This window comes from Monomorium pharaonis, chromosome 7, assembly GCF_013373865.1.
Source record: "Monomorium pharaonis isolate MP-MQ-018 chromosome 7, ASM1337386v2, whole genome shotgun sequence".
Lineage (NCBI taxonomy): Eukaryota > Metazoa > Arthropoda > Insecta > Hymenoptera > Formicidae > Monomorium > Monomorium pharaonis.
The window spans coordinates 17,156,736-17,175,820 of NC_050473.1; the positions used below are offsets into that span (position 1 = coordinate 17,156,736).

The window sequence follows — 19,085 nt, forward strand, 5'->3', positions numbered from 1 at the left end:
TAGGAGCGCAGAACTCGCAAGGAGGTTTACTGGATTTTAGGTAGTTTAAAATTCCCTACTTCTAGCGGAAAGAGGAAACGCTGATTGGCCGTATTACAATGGTAACTTCCAGGCGTCGGCCAATCAGCGCGTTGGTACCCCACATGGTAGGAACGCTCCTATTGGCTCCTACCACGAGGGCGCTGACCAATCACCACGTTGACACGTGCTCACGGACCAATGTACTTCCAGCAACCTCCTTGCTTCGTATGCTTTCCTAATATCTCGAACGAAATTTTTCGGGATTTTGAGCGGTGCGAGACCCGATACTATGCCCAATCAGCCCAATGTGTCACCTAACCTTATCATTGCTTTGTCTTCTTTCGACTTTTATCAATCTTTTAAACTTCCTGAAGTAATAAAATTCTTATTTATTTTATTTAATTATTGTTTAAAATAAATTAATTTTTCTTACAATGTATAATAAAAAAAAATCTTTAAAAAATTATCTTTTCTCAGTAGCGTTAAAGAAACGCTCAAGAGATAGATTTTTTCTCATCCATGGAAATATCTTTGCGGGATTTATTGCATGTTATGGAATGAGATGTATTGTTTTCAAATAATTTTTAATAATTTTTGTCATTTCTTTCGGGCAATATATTTCGATACTTGTTGATAATCTGACTTTTTAACAGTTTCGTTTCCATTGAACGTTTCCAAACGTTTCGCGCAACATGAACATGACGAGAACGAGAGGTCATGACGAAGAGTTTGCGCGTGCGCAATGTCGAACTGGAGTATCCGGTCCGGATGTGCAACTTGCAAGTGCAAGTCTCCCAACCTTTTCGAGAAAGAGGGGAAATTCGGAATCCTGCCTTGAACTCGTCGTCGCGCGACAGGACGAGCTTTCCCGAGGACGGATATGGCGCGGATTGGTCCGGATTCACGGAGCGGCGTACCGTCGTGAGGAATGCACGTACGTCGAAATCAGCAGCGAATCGTCGCGTTCATCGTCGCCGCGCTCTCTGGGAACGAGAGGATCCCCCTGCCATCTCCCCGCCCCGCCCGTGCGTCGGTCGCCGTCGGTGACTAGGAGTTAGGAGCGTTTGGTAGGAGAGCATCGAGAAAGAGAGGAGGAGTACTTCGGTGTTCCGTCGATATCAGTCGACATGGCCGTCGTCGAGGAGTTCGATTACCTGTGCCGCCTGTGCGCGGCCAAGACTGGTCTCCTGATGGGTCTGCCGATATTCGAGGCCGGCGATCAGATGCGTAACATCGACAAGAAGATAGCGGCTTGTCTGCCGGTCCAGGTAAGGACAGTGCGACGGGCGAGCGTGCGGCATCGCCGTCGCGACGAGAGATTGATATTTTGCTATCCTGGCTTTTAAAATGCTTCGGCCGAAACTGACCGAGGGTGTTTAAAACGCGTCTCTCCATCCAACAACGGCGACCGTTTGCTCTTTCTCCAGATTAGAACCATACACCTTTTTTCATCTGTCCATGATTGATGTCTTTTAATTGATTTCAAAAATTAAATTTGTAATATGTTACCAACAAAAGAAAAATTAATTAAAATTAATAAATGTAATTATACATGGATATTATTTTTAAAAATATAATTTACCTTGTATAGTTTTATCATTATACTTTCTATTATATTTAATATTTTTATATTTCTAACGCACATGCAGAAACAAAAAATAGAATTCAATGTCTATGCTGTGAAAGATCAGAGTGAATGATATTTGTTGAGACAATTGTTGTATTGTGTTATGTTTCGTAAATTTCAGGTGTCACTGACAGATCAACTGCCAAAAGTAGTTTGCGAAGAGTGTGCATACAAATTGGACCAGTTGTTTGATTTTCGTGAAAAATGCCTACTCACAGAGGGCATGTTCATGGAAATGTTGAAAGAGATTGGAAAAGAGAAAGTCGTGCACATATCGGAGCATGATCTGGCAAGTGTGGATAACATGGGCACAATTCAGAGAAATCTAAATAGCATACAGATTAATAACGAAAATGTACAAAGCCATTCGGCTGTGGTTCACGAGGCTGCGGAATCTACTATACACACGATGCAAGTGATAGATGAGATGGACCTGGCTGGTGGTGAGCAAGTAGTCACTCAGGAAGAAATGGCTCAGCAGGATGCAGATATACAGGGTATTGACTGTCTGGATGGTGACACCGTACGAATGGTTGACGAACATATACGAGAGGTAGTTAAGCCAATTTATGTTTACTTTGTTTTATAAATCGAATGAATTGATCATCACTTTACATATACTTTATGTATACAGTATAATTATACATCAGGCATAAAGAAGATTAATATATTTATCCAATTAAAAATGAATTAAGAGGGTCCCAAACTTTAATTTATATCTGTTTTTTATTTATGTAATTTTAAATTCTTTTATCCTAAATAATTTTCATGTAAAAGTAATCTTATATCTTTACTGGATTATGTGGCTGTAATGAAATCTTAATTAAATTCGAAACTTATCCATTATACATCCTATAAATTGTTAAATATAATTATTGTTATTAATGTAACAACCTCTTATTTTATTTGTTTTTTTTTTTTTAGTTTCTGAAGTAATGTATTTTATTATTATTACAACTAGACTTTTATAAAGTATTGTTCTATCTTTTAATTAGAATTTTAATTTGTGATCTGCGGGGGTTGTTTCCTAGGTTTCAAATCATCAGATTGCAATGCACTTGGATAGCGACATAACTGTAGTAGGAAACCTGGACGGCCACTTGAGTCAATTAGGGATAAATTATGTTACTTCTATCAATCCTGACGATCAAAGCCAGGAGCAAATAGTGCATTACTGTGAAAATGTAAAATATGAAACGGATCCAATAAAGCAGGAATACCACAGATTGCAAGATAGATTAACCACGGAAGAGTCTCAGCACGTGACTCTTGGCAAAAATGATGTAAGTATACTGTTTTAAATATTAGGCAATTTGTAAGAAAAAATCACTGTTAAAATTTTACTATTCAAAAATTAAAAGCAAATAGTCATAAAAATAAAAATTGTTTAATGTAATTATGTAACGTAATCTTATATATATTTTTTTGGCTTGTAATTTACAGGTACCAGTAGATAATTTTGTCTCCCCCCAAGCTGAAACAGAAAGTGAAATAGAAGAATCTTGCATGAATGAAAATGGAACTCGCGAACACGTGGACTCTGTGAACTTACCATCTACAAGTCAGATAAATGGCGTACATTGCGAAATAATGGTTAAATACACGAAGAGGGCGAAACAAGCATTATTGGAATCTACGGTCGGCAATCCTACTATTGACGAGACTGGTTCGCACTGGTATGTGTGCCCCTTCTGCAACGAGGCAGCTTTAGAGACGACCAATCTAGCCGCACATTTCGAGCAGCATTTCTGCTGCTGTCCTTGTGGCTTATATTTTACTAGTGTTGAGGTATTAAATCTACATAAAGAAGAATGCGATGTGTATAAAACTGAAGCAGTCGATAAGGAGAGAAAGAACGCACAGTTAAACGTAGTATCATCGCAAGATAGCAATGACAATCGGGAGGTGGAAGGGCAGAAGAAACAATCGACGGTGAGGCGGAAATGGACCGCGAAGGTGTGCACAGAATGCGGCAAGCAATACAAATCAAATTACAAGTTACAGGAGCACATGCGCAAGCACACAGGCGAGAAACCGTTCCAGTGTACGACATGCGATAAGGCGTTTCGCAGCAAGATCGGCCTCGCGCAACACACGGCTACACACACGGGCCAATTCGACTACAACTGCTCCACGTGCGGCAAGGGATTTCAATGCAAGAGCTATCTCATCGTACACCAAAGAGTGCACTCAGACCTGAAGCCGTATTCGTGCACCAAGTGCAGTCAGAATTTCAAGACAAAGCAATCTTTGCTCGATCACGAAAATCGTCACCTCGGCGTGAAGCCATATATGTGCGAGATCTGCGGCCGCGGTTTCATTACCAAGGGTCTTTGCAAGAGCCATCAGAAGATACACTCTGGTACCGACAATCGTCAGTACCCATGTGCAGTCTGCAACAAGATGTTCGTCAGCAAGAGCTATCTGAACACGCATTTACGCATACACACGGGTGAGAAACCGTATCTGTGCGAGGTATGTGGCAAGGGATTTCTTACGCGGGTTGACCTGAGAATCCATTCAACTATGCACACCGGCGAGAAGAGTTTTAAATGTGAGATGTGCGGGAAGGTGTTTGCTCGACGCGCGGCGCTACGCTGCCACCGACGGTCGCACACGGGCGAGCGTCCTTACAGATGCGATGTCTGCAACAAAACGTTTACGCAATTCAGCCCGATGGCGATCCACAAGCGCCTACACACTGGCGAGCGGCCGTACGAGTGCGAAGAGTGCGGCAAAGCCTTTGTGTCCAGATCGACCATGATGTCGCACAGAAAGAAGCATCACGTCACGACCACTGTACAAAAGGAGGCATCTGTACCGCATAATGAAAACGCGGAAGTCAAGATTCTCCTCTCTGATATTATAGTTAGAGATGCGCACGATGGGATTCAAATCACTACGGATTGAAGTCCTGATAGGAAATACTCCTTCGAGTAGAAACTCACAGAAGCGAATCACATTCAAGTGTTAGGTGGGACGTAATCTGGGTGCTAAGAAAATTTCATTCGCATTTGTTAAATAACGAACTGCTTTCATCACCACAATGTATTCTGTCAGTGTACATTTTCAAAAACTTTATATAAAGATATTTTTACAAGTATAGTTCTTGTGGTATATGGAGATTGAAAGTTATTATATATTGAATTATTGAGATGCAACATGATTTTATTGATAGCATGATGATATTCTATATCATCTCTTAACTTTTTTTTCGTGGTATCACATTGTAATTTCAAATCATGTAAATACAAGTTTTTTATATCAATATCTACATTGCTCCTTCTGAAACATCTAATGATTTTATTTGTCTACGAACAAATAAAATAATTCTAAAATTAACAAGATTCAGCATGAGCAATAAACGCGTTGTTTTAGTTTTCAAAAGATTGTAGTTATTAATAAATTTTAAAGTCATATATATATATATATATATATATGTATCACATGATTTTTTTAAGTAATTAATAATATAAAAAAATATCAAATACTTGATTTTGATTTTCACAATTAAGTTTGAATAAAAAATAAGAGTATAAAAACGTATCAACGAGTATTGGAGATTTATGTATTAATGTATAAAATCCACGATTTTTTTCTTATTCCACTCACAAGTATATATATATACATTTGCGCATTAGAGTTTTCTTAGATTAATACATCTTTTATATATTTCTGAATTTTCACTTGTTCATAAAAAAAGAACATTAACATTGTAAGGGCCAATTGTTCCAACTTCTTGATAAATTTATGTATCAGATAAGCATGTGTCTACCTTCATTTTTTCAAAATAAATAAAGATACATATTTATCTGAGAGGTAAGTTTACTAAGAACTACTTTGAACAACCGACCCTTAGAAAAGTAAGATATTTTCTTATAGATATAGTAGAGTAAATATTAGTATTTACTACTATATCTATATTTATTTAATAAAATACTATTTAATGAATTGCGAAGGCTGATGCTTACGACGAAACGATGATGAACAATGCTTTTGTAATTATAAATACTTTCTGAATCATCACAAAATAATCCAACAAAAAGTAGATATAATTATTACGAACAATTGTATATTTTTATACTGCTACCAGGAAACCTCTCGATAAATATAAATCAGCTTTCTGCATTACACAAAGTAGGAAATTGTGATATACGCGATAAAATAATTGAATATATTATATTTGTAAAATTAATAAATGTAATATTATCAAAGTCTTGAAAGAAAATATAAAAAGCTTTACATCGACGTGTTTTTAGTTGACCACACATTCCTGATACACAAACATTGCATTAAATTTCTTTCACTGGTAAGAAGAAATTCATTAATAGTAAGATCGAGAATGGAAATAAATATAACTAATTTACTGCAAAATTCATTTTATTTTGACAGTATGAAATATTGCAGAAGGCTGCTCGGTACGTACCTCGGTACGTCGACTCTACCAGCAGCAATAAAATTGTCGTGATGACAATGCATATATGTAGAAAGTATCGGCGCATCGAAAGATGAATATATAAATTTATATACGTTTAGTTTGTTTTTTTCAAACATCCTTTTTATTACCTTGAATACCAGTTAAACGCAGTTGTTATATATGCACAATGAGTGTCCGTGATAACAACCTTTACAGTAACTGCTGCTGGCTTTGCCTATTACCGTTCTACAATTGACAACGAATATTTATTCTATAATTTGACATTAACTACCTACGCAAGGCATCGATGACATAATTTATTTAATTTTTTTGTTGCCTATCGCTATTATCTACACACGGGGCCCCTAAGCTCTACAAATGACAACAAACTATTTAACAGGATTTGTCAATTGATCACCGCAAATTATACGATATACATTCATGCGACATGTGTCGTAGTCTCGTAAATATAAAATACATATAAAATTGTAAACGGTTTTTTAAGTAGAAAAACGGAAACTTATGCGACGTTTCAACAAGATACAAAATACATTTGTCGTTGTTTAATAATTCCCTTAGAATTTCGAGTTGGAGAGCGCTATTTACTAGTTCAATACCCGGTTTCCTTTCTGTACGTATATCGCTCAATTTTATAAGCGTGCAGGGGCCCTTAGTAAATCGGTGGTCGTATCGTGTGAATAAATTTTCTAATTTTCTAGTAATGTTAAATACGTATATTACAAAGCACCATGATCTAAAATTATATATAAATATATAGGGTGTTTCATGTATTATTTAATGATATAATTGAAGGGAATTAATTTCCATTTTTAGGTATTTATTAAATTATACATAAAAGGAATTTTTTATAACAAAATTAATAAAATACGTTTAAATGTTGTCATTATTGATAAAATTTTTATATTAATGTAACATAATGCTATATACATTAATGTACGTTTAACACCCTGTATATTTTAACTACTTATGATTATATAATACTAAATAGACTTACATTTTAGATTAGTTACATGTATTTTATATAACAAAAAAAAGATATTAACGGATATTCGATTAAACGTTTTCATTTGTCTCGAATGTTACACATCGTAATAAATGGTGCATAATTTTAAAAAAATCTATATATATATATACACACTTATGTTTTTCCCAGTTTTTTCCCCAGTTGTGATTATATTGATCCCAAAGCTGCTCCTTAAATATTAAGCTTATATATAAACCTAGTATAATCACAGCGATTTATCCGAAATGTAATATTACCACAGGAACATAAAAAATAATATTGAAAGTGTCCAAATGTTTTTTTATAAGTCGATTATTAAAAATGTGACTCAAAGTTAATACTATGCAGATAATGTGAATATAAAAAAATTTGTTAGATAGTCGACTGACATCGAGAAAATCAAATATTTTTGATCCGAATATGCAATCCAATTTTCATTTGCTTTGAGATCAGGAATGAATTAAATATCTCTTCGCTATAGCATGAAATTACCTTATCACACCTTCAACTTCCACATGGAAATTGCTACTCGATATCAGACACTCTTATCCTTCACACTGCAAGTTTCTAAATTAGTATAAAAATTTTACAGCAACATACATACTACCATCATAAAACTTTTAACACATTAAATTCTTTTTTTTTTACACAAAGATAGTTATTGAATAAAATTCCGAAATTTTACGCTGTTATATTCGATACATGTTACTAGACTGACACGAATACCAAACTGTTAATTGTAAGCTACTGTTACTATTATTTTGTTGTAAACACATATAGCGTACAACAAGAATAAACATTAAAATTTCTATGCAAGACGAAAGCAGTATGATATAATTTAAATAAGATAAAATTTTCTCCTGTACATTCGTTATTTAATTTAAATCATGAGATTGCTTTGAATAGTAATAGTGCTTAGGTATGGAACATCTTGACTGTGAAAGCTAGAAAATTATATTGCAGTGAATGTAAAAGTCATATTTATGCTCTGTTATTAAATAGTAACGATACAAAGAAGAAACACAATCAGATGCTAAGTCTTGTCTCTGAATATTATTTTAACTCGTCTTATTTTTGCCATGTATCAAATACTCCAAATTTCTATAAATTTATCTCTCAGGTTATATTAATTACAATTTTCAATACTAAAAACTTAACATTATAGCGCCAATGTTAAAGTAAACGTAATTGTTGTACAGCAATGTTGTCCTTTCAGTCTTTCTCTCATTTCAACTACTGTCATGGATCAATTCTTTATGCTCATTATAATATACGTGCAATATTTCTTTTTTTCTGATGATTGGATCACTCATTGGACTAATGAAAACTCTCATCTTCAATCATATGTACGCATAGTTTTAACATTATAATACATGTATACGATGTGTAAATCGTATCGTAGGATAAGAGGAAAGAGACGGTTGGTCCTCCTTTGATATCGGTTGTAGCACATGCATTGCATAGTGCGTGCGCGCGTGCGTGTGTGTGTGTTTATGTGTGTAAAATTTTTATTTATGCCCAAATTAGGTATTCACGATTTTCCAACAAGAAAGTAACATTTCTTGCAGCCTCTTAGTGAATTTCTTCGTTTCCCTTTTATCGCATGCGCGAATTAATTTATATACTAGCTATTTAATGCAATGCAACAACAATTTAAAAAAGCTTGCATTTTCTAGAGAACTTATCTATCTTTATCGGATATTACAAATAACAAGTAAATATACAATACGTACTAGTTTATACAATGCCGGACAGCAGCTATCTATAGTGATATAAGAGCTCCGCCTTAAATTACATTATTGTTTAGCATTTGGACGATTTTGGATGTTATAAATTCTTGACTTATCGACACATACATCCGAAAACAATTAAAAGCAAATCAATTGTACATCGACAAGTTGTAATTGAATCGATTGTGAAGATTGAAAACAGTGTTGGTATGTGCCTCGCTTAACATTTTCTCACAAGTAACCTTATCTTTGTATTATTCGAATTTATTAAAACCAATAGAGTAGTAAAAAATAGGTGTACATTATTTTTTATTACTCCATAAGTGTATTGACTTTCAATAAATTCGGTACAAAAAGTTTACTTGTATTTTTCTATTATTCAAAGAAATAAATGTGAAACATGTCGCTAATTGGAATTAAACTTCATAATAATGTGCCACATATAGCCAAGCAGTGTCATTGTGTAATATTCAAATATTTTCCGTGCCTTAATATAGAAGATTCTCCTAATGTCATCTGTGTTCAGCAGTAATAGATCGCTAATGTCACGATTGTGAGAAATAAAATTGAAATAAAAATATGTGAATTATGAAATTAATGTAAGAATTTACAAATGAATTTGAAAATCACGTATTTTTCTATAGCAAAACAGCTACGTCAATTTAAATAATGGTATCAAAAATACATATATATCTTATAATAATAAATTTAAACAACTCAAGATACAAAGATAAACTTATTTACGCGTATACATACTATTATTGCTCCAATGTGCTACAACACTGATAAACGGATGCAAGGTTTCAATCAATGTGTCCAATCTAGCCCAGCTTCATCACAGGGTTTGATTAAATTTAAGTATTCCACCCTAAAATAAATACTGTTTACATAAAATATTATTTTTCATTCTCTCTTACTTTCTGAGACAAGTTATTTAGGAACTTTTATATTTTCACTTCGTATAAAATATTGTACCGTACTAAATTGCCTTTATTTACAATTAACAGCAATTGAGCATCAAGTGAAATTTTCATTCACTTACAATGCTACTTCATAGCGAGAGTCTGCTTGAGATGGCGCATGAGATGGCTGCCAACGTCATGTACCTCAGGCCATTGTTTTAGGACAAATACTATGCCCAATACAACGAATGTAGTTGTTAATATACGCACCCTGCACATGAAACAATGAGGCTTAGTACAGCTGTAACATACATGCAAAAACAAAACAAAATAATGAATGTGCAAAATAAATTCAGATGATTGATCGTTGTATGATTGATCATAATATGAAGATGAATAATACAGAAAAGTAATAAATGATTTACTGATACAAAATGATATCCATTATTATACAAATATATAATATAAATTTAACTTATATCGCATAAAAATATTTTTAGACATCTAATAAAGATAAATACAAAGATAATAAAAGATATTCTATTAGTCGTTTATTGTTATTACTATGAAAAGTAAAACAAAAAGTAATATAAAAAAAGTAAAAAAGAAAAATTATTTGAGCATAATAATCTTACCTAGTTCTGAGAAAAGGCATCATAATACCAGCACCCGTTGCAACAAGGAGCAAAACAACTTGCAATACTGTCAACACTACATTTATCAATTTTACAACTAATGCTCTCGCATTGCTATTATCCAAACCCTCCAATGTTACATATTGCTGGTGCTGTTGCTGCTGATGTTCCATTTTACAGATTTTAGTTTGACAACTCTCTAACATTTCATGTATATCTCGTAATCTGTCCTCGCTTTGATATTGCACCTTCTCTTCCATATCTGTAATAGTCTGCTTCAAGTTTTCCACTTCGTTCTGATGTAATTCTGTTAAGTCATTAATCTGTTCTTCCAAACGTTCGCATCTGAAACGTTCTTCTTGGAGAGAATGGGAAAGATATGTCACTTCCTGCTGTAACGTCTAAACAAAACAAAACAAAAAAAAAAGAGAGAGATGATTAATCAAACAATTGTAAAATTAGCCGTAGAGAAGCAACATCTTATATATTTTAGTTTAGATTATAATAGATTATATTTGGATAAGATTGAATACAAACCTTTACACTATCTAATTTTTCTCTCATTCGATCAAGATTCTCCCGGTGTTCCTGTAGTTCTGCAAAAATTGATTTGAGACTCAATGCTGCATTATTACTGTGACATGTATGCGGCTGTCCTCTACTACCGGGGCCGCTTTCGCTAGTTACGCTAGAACACTCTGATCCTTCTTCAGATGGAAACTTTATAGCTGCTGCGCTTTGGGTAGATCCCAGACTGCATCCACCCGGAAGCGTAGCCGATCCATGGTGAGTTTTATCATCTTCAACGCTAGCGTTATCATTACCTGCATGCGGTGTATCGTTTACATAAAAAGTCGAGCCATCTGTAGAGACACAGAGGTGGCAAGTTAGAATGTTATCCAATACTAAAATTTGGCCTTTTGAAGTAATATTATTTTTCGAGTCGAATTATATCATTTCCTCAAAGAATAGTTAATTTCTCGTTCCTTTTTTGTTCTAAATGTTTTGTTTCTTTTTTTATTTAAAAAAACAATCATTTTGCAACAAAAAATACTTTTAAAAAATCATGATAATAATAAAATTAATGATGTTATTTTATACATTATATTTTAGCATTATTACAAGAAAGTATTGGATAACTGACAGTGAAATAAATTTTTAAAAAGCATATGTGTAACAATAGAAGCTGTAAATTATTTAATACTCTGCTACGTAATAATATAATGTTAAATAAAAATATGCAATGTATAGTAAGATTATTTGTATTGTGTAATTATTTGCATTAAAAAAAAAAAACACTTAATAATAAAAGCAAAAATAAAAGCAAAGAATATATGATATGAGCAAACTAATCTTTAACATCATACTTTACAGACAACAAAGTTACCATTTAATCATTTCTTTATAAAGAAGAGATAAGAAGCTTGAAGCAATCGAAAAAAATATAGATACTGTGCGTGAAGCATATAACAAAGTGTAACGGAATTTCTTGCTCTTTTAACAACACATTACTTACTACTCTCAACTGCCATGATAGCAAAAATGTTAAAAGATTTTTATTTTCTTATCTAAATATATTTACTTTTAAACAATAAAAAATAAAAATAAATTATGTAAATCATACTGTAAAAATTATATTGCAACTTTATTTTCTGTGTTTAAATAAAAGTTATTATAATTTATTAATCTGAGTCAATATATAAATTATTTTTAATCAGATATTATAATATGTTATACTTCATAGCTTAAATCACGTGAAACTCACTAGAAATAACGTTGTTAACGTTTATTAATGTTATTACTTACGTGATAAAGTATTTATATTATCAGCACTTCCAAATTTGTTTTTAATAAGATGAGCGAACTCTCTTGGTTTAGACATTACAGTTCTGCAATAGAATATCATAAAAAATATAAATAACTGTACAATGTTTCGCTTAACTATACTTTTTAATATCATTTTCCAATTAGATTAAAAGAATACTAAATATTTTCGGTTAATCTTAAATTGAAGTGATATTAATGGCAATGCGATTCTGAAAAGAAGTGATGAATCAATCACATAAGAATAGAGTTTTAGCATATTTGGGCATGAAATCTATTTTCGTATGAACACTCACCCTGAAAAACCAGTGATTCCATCCCTGATGTTTCCTCCTACGTTTCTGGAATGCAAGCCTAAATTAGCCAAAGATATTGCTTTCAACGCTTATCAAATTATAATAATATATGTGTAATTTGTACAAGTATTATTTGGTAATAAATTTAAACATTTTTTCCCTATACATAATTGAAATTAAAATAACAATTTACTAATGTAACAATTCATTTAATCAATCAATCATTGATATAATTAAACTCACTTAAGTCCTTGTCCCATATCGCGTAACATTTCCCTTGGTTGTCTATGACTTGTCGGTGCACCATTCATTTCGTAATTTTTTAATTTTTTCGTATAGCTGTCTAATTTTTTTTGTAACTGCGAAATACTATGCGCCGATTTTTGATTCTTCTTCTCGAATACCGTTTTAATCCTAGTTAACTGCTGCTTGTCCGCATTAGCAGCCAATTTCAAATATTCATTGACGTTTTCTAAAAAACAAATAACAATATAATATTTGTATATAAATTAACTCGATACATATAAAATCGAGAAACTTTTGCTTTTGTATATCTAGTTTAATAATATTAAGAAACATTTACATACCATCCCGCGTAGTTTGTTCTATTCTTATTTGCTCTCGCGTTTTAGCAATTTTACTTTGAATATGTTCAATAGCTTGACGAACTCGTGTTGCACTAGAGTCGACATCGTCGCTTATCAACTCAGAAGAACCATTTGATAAGAACGATTGAGTTGTATGGTATTGTTCCTGTAATACAAAATATATCGATATCAATTTTTATTTATAATTGCATAAAAAATAATCTGTATAATGTTAAATATAAGAACATCTTTTTCGCGATTCAGAAACAATTTATTCCATGATCTTTTCTTTACAGTAAAATATAAGATCTTTAAACTTGTCTGATAAAAAATTTAAAAAGGAGCAAAATTAATACAGTCTTAAAATATGCGCGTAATTATATCCTTTCATGGTTTGATTGCATATTAAGAGTTAATAACCTTGCAATCTACTACGTTAATTATCTATAAAGTAGCAATATTATATAACTCTGTTTATGTAAGAATAAAAAGACATGCCGTAAATTGCACATACACATTAGATCGGCAAAGTAACAATTTTCTTACTCGCTTTGCAAAACACTTATCTTATGCCTCATTAAAAACGAAGTATTTAAAATGAGTCATAGGTACGTACTCCTTCATCATCAGTCGGTGGATGAACATTTGGCACAAACTCGTCTGGTTCGGCAGTGTTTGAAATATTACTTGGTTCATCCATGGCATCTCCTGTACGAATTAAATTTCCTGGTGATCTTTGTCTACTGCTGCCTTTCATGTTGAAGCTACTTCCGGTACCGCCACCACCACTACTTCCACTGCCTGTACTACCCTCTCCTTGAGAACTGAAGTGATATTTAATAAATATTACTTATGATTTCGTTAATTTACAGATTTAAAAATAAAGAATATGTTATAATAAACACAAATAAAAAATTATTAATACACACACACACACACACACACACACACACACACACACACAAAATCATATAAAATCTGTGTGTATACTTGTGTGTGTGTGTGTGTGTGTGTGTGTGTGTGTGTGTGTGTGTGTGTGTGTAATATTTATAGTGATAGAAGTATCATGATACACCAAGTCCCCTGACTATTGTAATAAGAGAATAAAGATTGTATATTTAAAAATACATACAGATTTTATATAATTTTTGAGGAGATTAAACATTAAAATGTAATAAATTAAATATATGTATTTATTGTATTGAATCTTACATTGGGGCATTACGCAATCTTGGAGTATGATCCAAGTTTGCTGTCGATTGTTGCAGTTGAGACGTCGAAGATGTTCTACTAGGAGATCCACTGCGCGAACTGTTTTTACTAGAGGTGTTGACCATCAAGCTTGCCATACCTTTGTTTTAAGAATGTTGTCATCTATCTACTTTGTTTTAGCAAATTCACGTTGGACCTACATACACAATAAAATATTTAGGTGTAATAATATTGTAAAGCGTAAAAGAATAGTACAATTTCGTAAAACATAGATTAGATAACAGAGTGTCCTCGTTATTAATCTACTCATACAATAATCAATAAATCAATATTTAATAATCTTAAGCTGTAAAATTACAAAAAATAAAATTCTAATAATTAATATCAAAAATCAAAAAAATGAAAATTTCAACCGGAAAGATTCTTCACTCTCGTCTCACGATATTATTAGATAAAGCTTAATATCAACGAAGTATACGATAAGCTTTATCTTATTATGATTTGTTATGATTCAGACCTTTCAGACTAAATCATCAATGGCAAAACAAGTAAGCTAAATTGCACAAGCAATAATATATTTCAATGTTTATGTAAAATTTCATTTCATTATGCTCTTCAATATTTATGCTGTATACATATCCATGAATATTGCATGTAATATTTTTGTCACTTTCATTGTAAAATGTAATTTGAATTGTAAAATTCATTGTAAAATAAAAAAGAATAAAGCATAACAAATTACAGAACACTCCACACCATGGCAGACCCCAATGAATCTATCTTGGGCAGTAATTTTCTCTCTAAGAGGTTACATTATCTAATTTATACTTTAAATATACAATGAGCATGGAGACTGCATCTAAATTTAGAATGTAGGATACTTCACATAAAGAGAAATAAATTCACGTTTTAATTGGAGAATTGCATTGATTACATTAGCACAAAAATTAATTCATTCAAAAATATTAATGCAGCTTTGTTCATATTAGACCCCAAAAATTGGTAAGTTTCTAAAAACTTTTTAACCAAATTATATTAAGAAAAATAAAATCGATTATTATAAATGTTTGAATCATAAACATGTTACAATTGCGTGTAAACAAATTGTTTTTCTATGCTCTATACTTCAACTCTTCCAATAGTAAAAAAATGAAATGCACCAGCCTTTTTTCCTCAGTTCTACACCATACGTCACTGCCTTTAATTCAATCGTATTAACTGATGAATCATTGCTACTACCATAACTACCAATGTCAATTTGAAACTAAGAATTGCCGGGAACCCAAGTAACAGGTCCTTCTAAAGTTTCGATATTCACCTCGCTGCATTAACATTGAACTACTGAAAGTACAGTTACCAAAAATAGGAATACACCCCATTGCAAACGTGAAAGAGATATAATTAAAGCGGAACATTCACTTCGCGAAATTGATTGCGAAAGAGAATTCAATTCGGGAACAGGAATCGGGAACGGGCGACCGGATGAACTCGGGGAAGACTCGCTAATTCTCTGCCAATTCGTGAATGACAAGGAGAGAAGGACCCATTTTTGGCACTCGAGGCAAACGTGAAAAATATTGGGGAATCAAACTTGCCGATCACGTGGCTGACGAAAATCTCGGCGGTGATCTTTAGACGGCATCTGGGTGGCTGGGTACAATTTCACAAAACGCCACACATATACACGCACGCACGCACGCACGCAAGCACGTCGACGTGCTACCGCTGTCGGTGGGACGCAGAGCGGATGAAGGTGCGCAGTCTTCGTCCAGAGACACGACGAGGGGAGCCAAACACCGTCGCGTCTAGAAGAAACGTAGGTCCAGTGGTAAAGCAGTCTGGACTTCGCTTTACCTCGCTCCTCGTCTTCGCCGTCGTTCAGGGACAGAGGAGAGCGTGGCGACTTCTCGCTCGTGCGCGCGCGATCGACCTGTTATGCGAGGAGCGACGGAGTAGCGTGCGACGGGCGGTATCGATGAAAAACACACAGGACCGTATTAATAGCGCGCGCTCGCAGGCGCGGCGGCGGAGTCGATCCCGCTAGGTTCCTCCCCTATGGACGTTCGCGAGTCGTTCCTGCAAAAAAGGAAAGTTGACTCGCGTTAAACAAAAGTCCCCCTCGTCTCCGTTGCTGTCAGCAACAAAATGAAAAGGGATTAAAACCTCGCTGGGGCGGGCGCTAATGTAATTATGGAAACGTGTTTTTTTTTTTTTTTTTTTTGCTTTGCGGAAAACGCAGCAGCCCGTCGTCGTTGACGACGCGGAAGGTAAAGTGAAAACTGGCGAAGACTGCGAATCAGAGTGAGAGAGAGAGAGAGAGAGAAAAGCGGATGCGGGCTCGCGTCGATAGTGGCACGCGCTAATTAGTCCCGATTATGCTATATTCGTGTCATAACTCTGGCCGCGGTGCCAGCGGAATTAAATCTTGGCAAGGCGCGCGTTGATACACGACGGCGCGGCGGCGCGAAACATTTTGCCGCAACCGGCTCGAAAATACGGGCTGTGTGATCGGCCACGTCCAACCTCGTTGCGAAGCACGGATGATTATCGCGGAAAAGGGGGGGGGGGGTAGGGGGTGAAGGGAATGAAACACGCGCGAAGTTCCTCAGCCGTCGAATCTCCCGAATCTTCGTCGGAGCGGAACGCGAAAGTACATAAAGTAGAGAGGGTCGGAGCGACATGAAGTGCGCCGCATACGCGTGGGAAAAAAAAAGTTCTCGTCGTCTTCGTCATCGACCACGACTATCTGCAATCTGCATTCCGCTTCACGTTAAATCACGCATGACAAACGAGGACGGATGATGATGCATCGCGCGTGAAAGAACGCGGGACGCACCTTTGTTCTCGTTCGCGGTAGAGCGATAGAAGCCGCGTCCTCGTCGAGGGTGTGGAATGAAACGCTCGCGCACTCGCGAAATCGTTGTCACGACACTCACCGACTCACGACGTCGTCGCTCTCTCTCGACTCTCGTCCGCACGGTAACCTACGCGACGCACGAGTGCGCGCAGCGCATCTCGGTTCACTACTACGATCTTGGTCTGTACGTCCGTCCCTCCGTCCGTTCCTTCTCTCCGTACGTCGAGTTGTGTTGGGTAAAGTCGCAGTGTCGTGTTCTCCTCGCGTGCGCTCGCACGCGACGGGACGGGATGGGACGGGACGGGACGAGACGCAGTGTATATGCGCGATGCGTGCAGCTGCACTGCACGCTGCACGTCTACTACACGGTCACTGCGCGCGCTATCGCCGCGCGCGCTCGCTGCGTGCACTTGCGTGACGGCGCGGGCGTGTCATCGCTGCTGGCGCGCGCCGGCCAATCTTCCGTGATTACGATTTTACGATGAGAGTATCCCCCGTAACGGCGTGGACGAGGACGTCGTCGGCTCGCGGAAGATGGTCCCGCGTGGCACGATAGACAACAGATTACAAAGTTCCCGTAACTAAACCGCAGGAACGGCCGCGGGTACTCCGGAGCCTCGAGATTCCTCGTACTTGAATCAATTCAACTTTCCGTTTCATTTAATCTTCTTTAATCTTTAATTCTTGAAATGTATATGTCTGTAAAAATGTAGAAAATGATCGAGAGTTGAACCGAGATTAAAGTTGATCTGTAATGTTAAAAATGGACGTAAGTGGCGCGGGATGACGTAACAAGACTGCGTCCTGCGACGATGTTTGCCACCACCTCCTGCCTTCTTTCCAGGCACTTTTCTTTTTTCAGTGTACTTGCGTATCGATTTATTATATTAAAGGAATATTAAAGGAACAATTATACATTATTGTAGAAGACAGTTTTTCTTTTTTCCCTCACAGTACTTTTCGACAGTTTATAATATTTAATGAAGCTTTAAAAAAAAAATTAAATATATCAAAGAGATTTATATTCAGTCCGAATATATCTTAATATAGTTCATTTCAAATGCATTTTAAATGTCAATCTAATATATAATATATATATGTATATATGTGGTTACAAAAAATGAACATTCGGACAATGGTCAGTCTCACGAGGAATGAGGCATCGATTAAACTATCGATTAAATACCAACGTGATATCAGCACGATTGAGAAGTATTATTACGAGATAAGTTAGCTCGACAGGGAATTCAAAAAACTGCGATTGTCCTGTTGTCGCGAGAAGCTGTTGAGACGCGCTAAATTATCCAGACATTCACGCGGTTTTCTTAAAATTCTCCGCGATGCTCTCAAAAAAATGGTTTTTCGAGTAATTTCGTCCCGATTCTCGAGCACTGCTCGAGAAAACTGCTGTCTAGAATAATAAATTTGGAAACGTGAAAACGAAATTTGAATTACAGAATTACCTTGTAAATACAAATGTCAACTTGACACGAGAACCTGTTCGGAAATGTAAACGAAATCGTATACGATCGAACAAATGTCGAATTTTGATATCTTATCTCTTACCGCTTTGCAGCAGATTTTTTTTTCGACACGTTGACCAATTCGTTTTGCGTCATAATTGCTCTCTGGCTCAACACTCGATAAGATTACCCTCTGGTATCCTCGTCGTACGCGGGAGCGTTAACAAGGCATCGCAGTTGCTGGGACAACGTAGAACGCGATAAAAAGGCATATGCGTCACTGCGCGTCTGTGAAGTCACTGATTAGGAAGCGAAACAGCTAGAAGATCACCTCACGGAAGACGATAAGGGAGTGTCCACGCTTTCCGGGAACGATGAATCAACCTTCGGGTTGTCGCAAAATTCTAAAGATTCGCTTTAAATTTAATTTAATTCCGCTTTAATTCCAATCGAGGAGTGTCTGCGGCTTTCTAGAATGCAAAATAGAAAC

General features: G+C 35.4%; 2 protein-coding genes across 12 annotated transcripts; one reads left to right on the top strand and one right to left on the bottom strand.

Annotated features, from left to right (window-relative positions):
• Positions 1–637: 637 nt before the first annotated feature.
• On the top strand, positions 638–5,896 carry LOC105835154 (zinc finger protein 571). The gene is made up of 4 exons (XM_012678183.3): positions 638–1,289; positions 1,770–2,201; positions 2,680–2,931; positions 3,092–5,896. Exons 1-4 carry the CDS (start codon positions 1,149–1,151, stop codon positions 4,556–4,558), a joined length of 2,292 nt encoding a protein of 763 aa, XP_012533637.1. The 5' UTR covers positions 638–1,148; the 3' UTR covers positions 4,559–5,896.
• A 1,343-nt stretch (positions 5,897–7,239) lies between these two features.
• LOC105835149 (transmembrane and coiled-coil domains protein 2) lies at positions 7,240–18,722 on the bottom strand. Of its 11 annotated transcripts, none has more exons than XM_028194893.2 (13): positions 18,699–18,722; positions 15,871–16,351; positions 14,276–14,471; positions 13,680–13,887; positions 13,064–13,229; positions 12,720–12,948; positions 12,477–12,521; positions 12,163–12,245; positions 11,873–11,881; positions 10,894–11,219; positions 10,357–10,757; positions 9,862–10,022; positions 7,240–9,687 (listed from the first exon to the last, which is right to left on the bottom strand). In XM_028194893.2, the coding sequence occupies exons 3-12, from the start codon at positions 14,410–14,412 to the stop codon at positions 9,866–9,868; spliced, it is 1,761 nt and encodes a 586-aa protein (XP_028050694.1). In that variant the 5' UTR covers positions 14,413–14,471; positions 15,871–16,351; positions 18,699–18,722; the 3' UTR covers positions 7,240–9,687; positions 9,862–9,865. The 11 variants fall into 11 exon arrangements, with proteins under 11 accessions (XP_028050694.1, XP_036145713.1, XP_028050693.1 ...); XM_036289820.1 differs by lacking the exon at positions 18,699–18,722 and adding an exon at positions 17,605–18,037; XM_028194892.2 differs by lacking the exon at positions 18,699–18,722 and adding an exon at positions 17,112–17,596 and having other exon boundaries at positions 9,818–10,022.
• Positions 18,723–19,085: the final 363 nt, after the last annotated feature.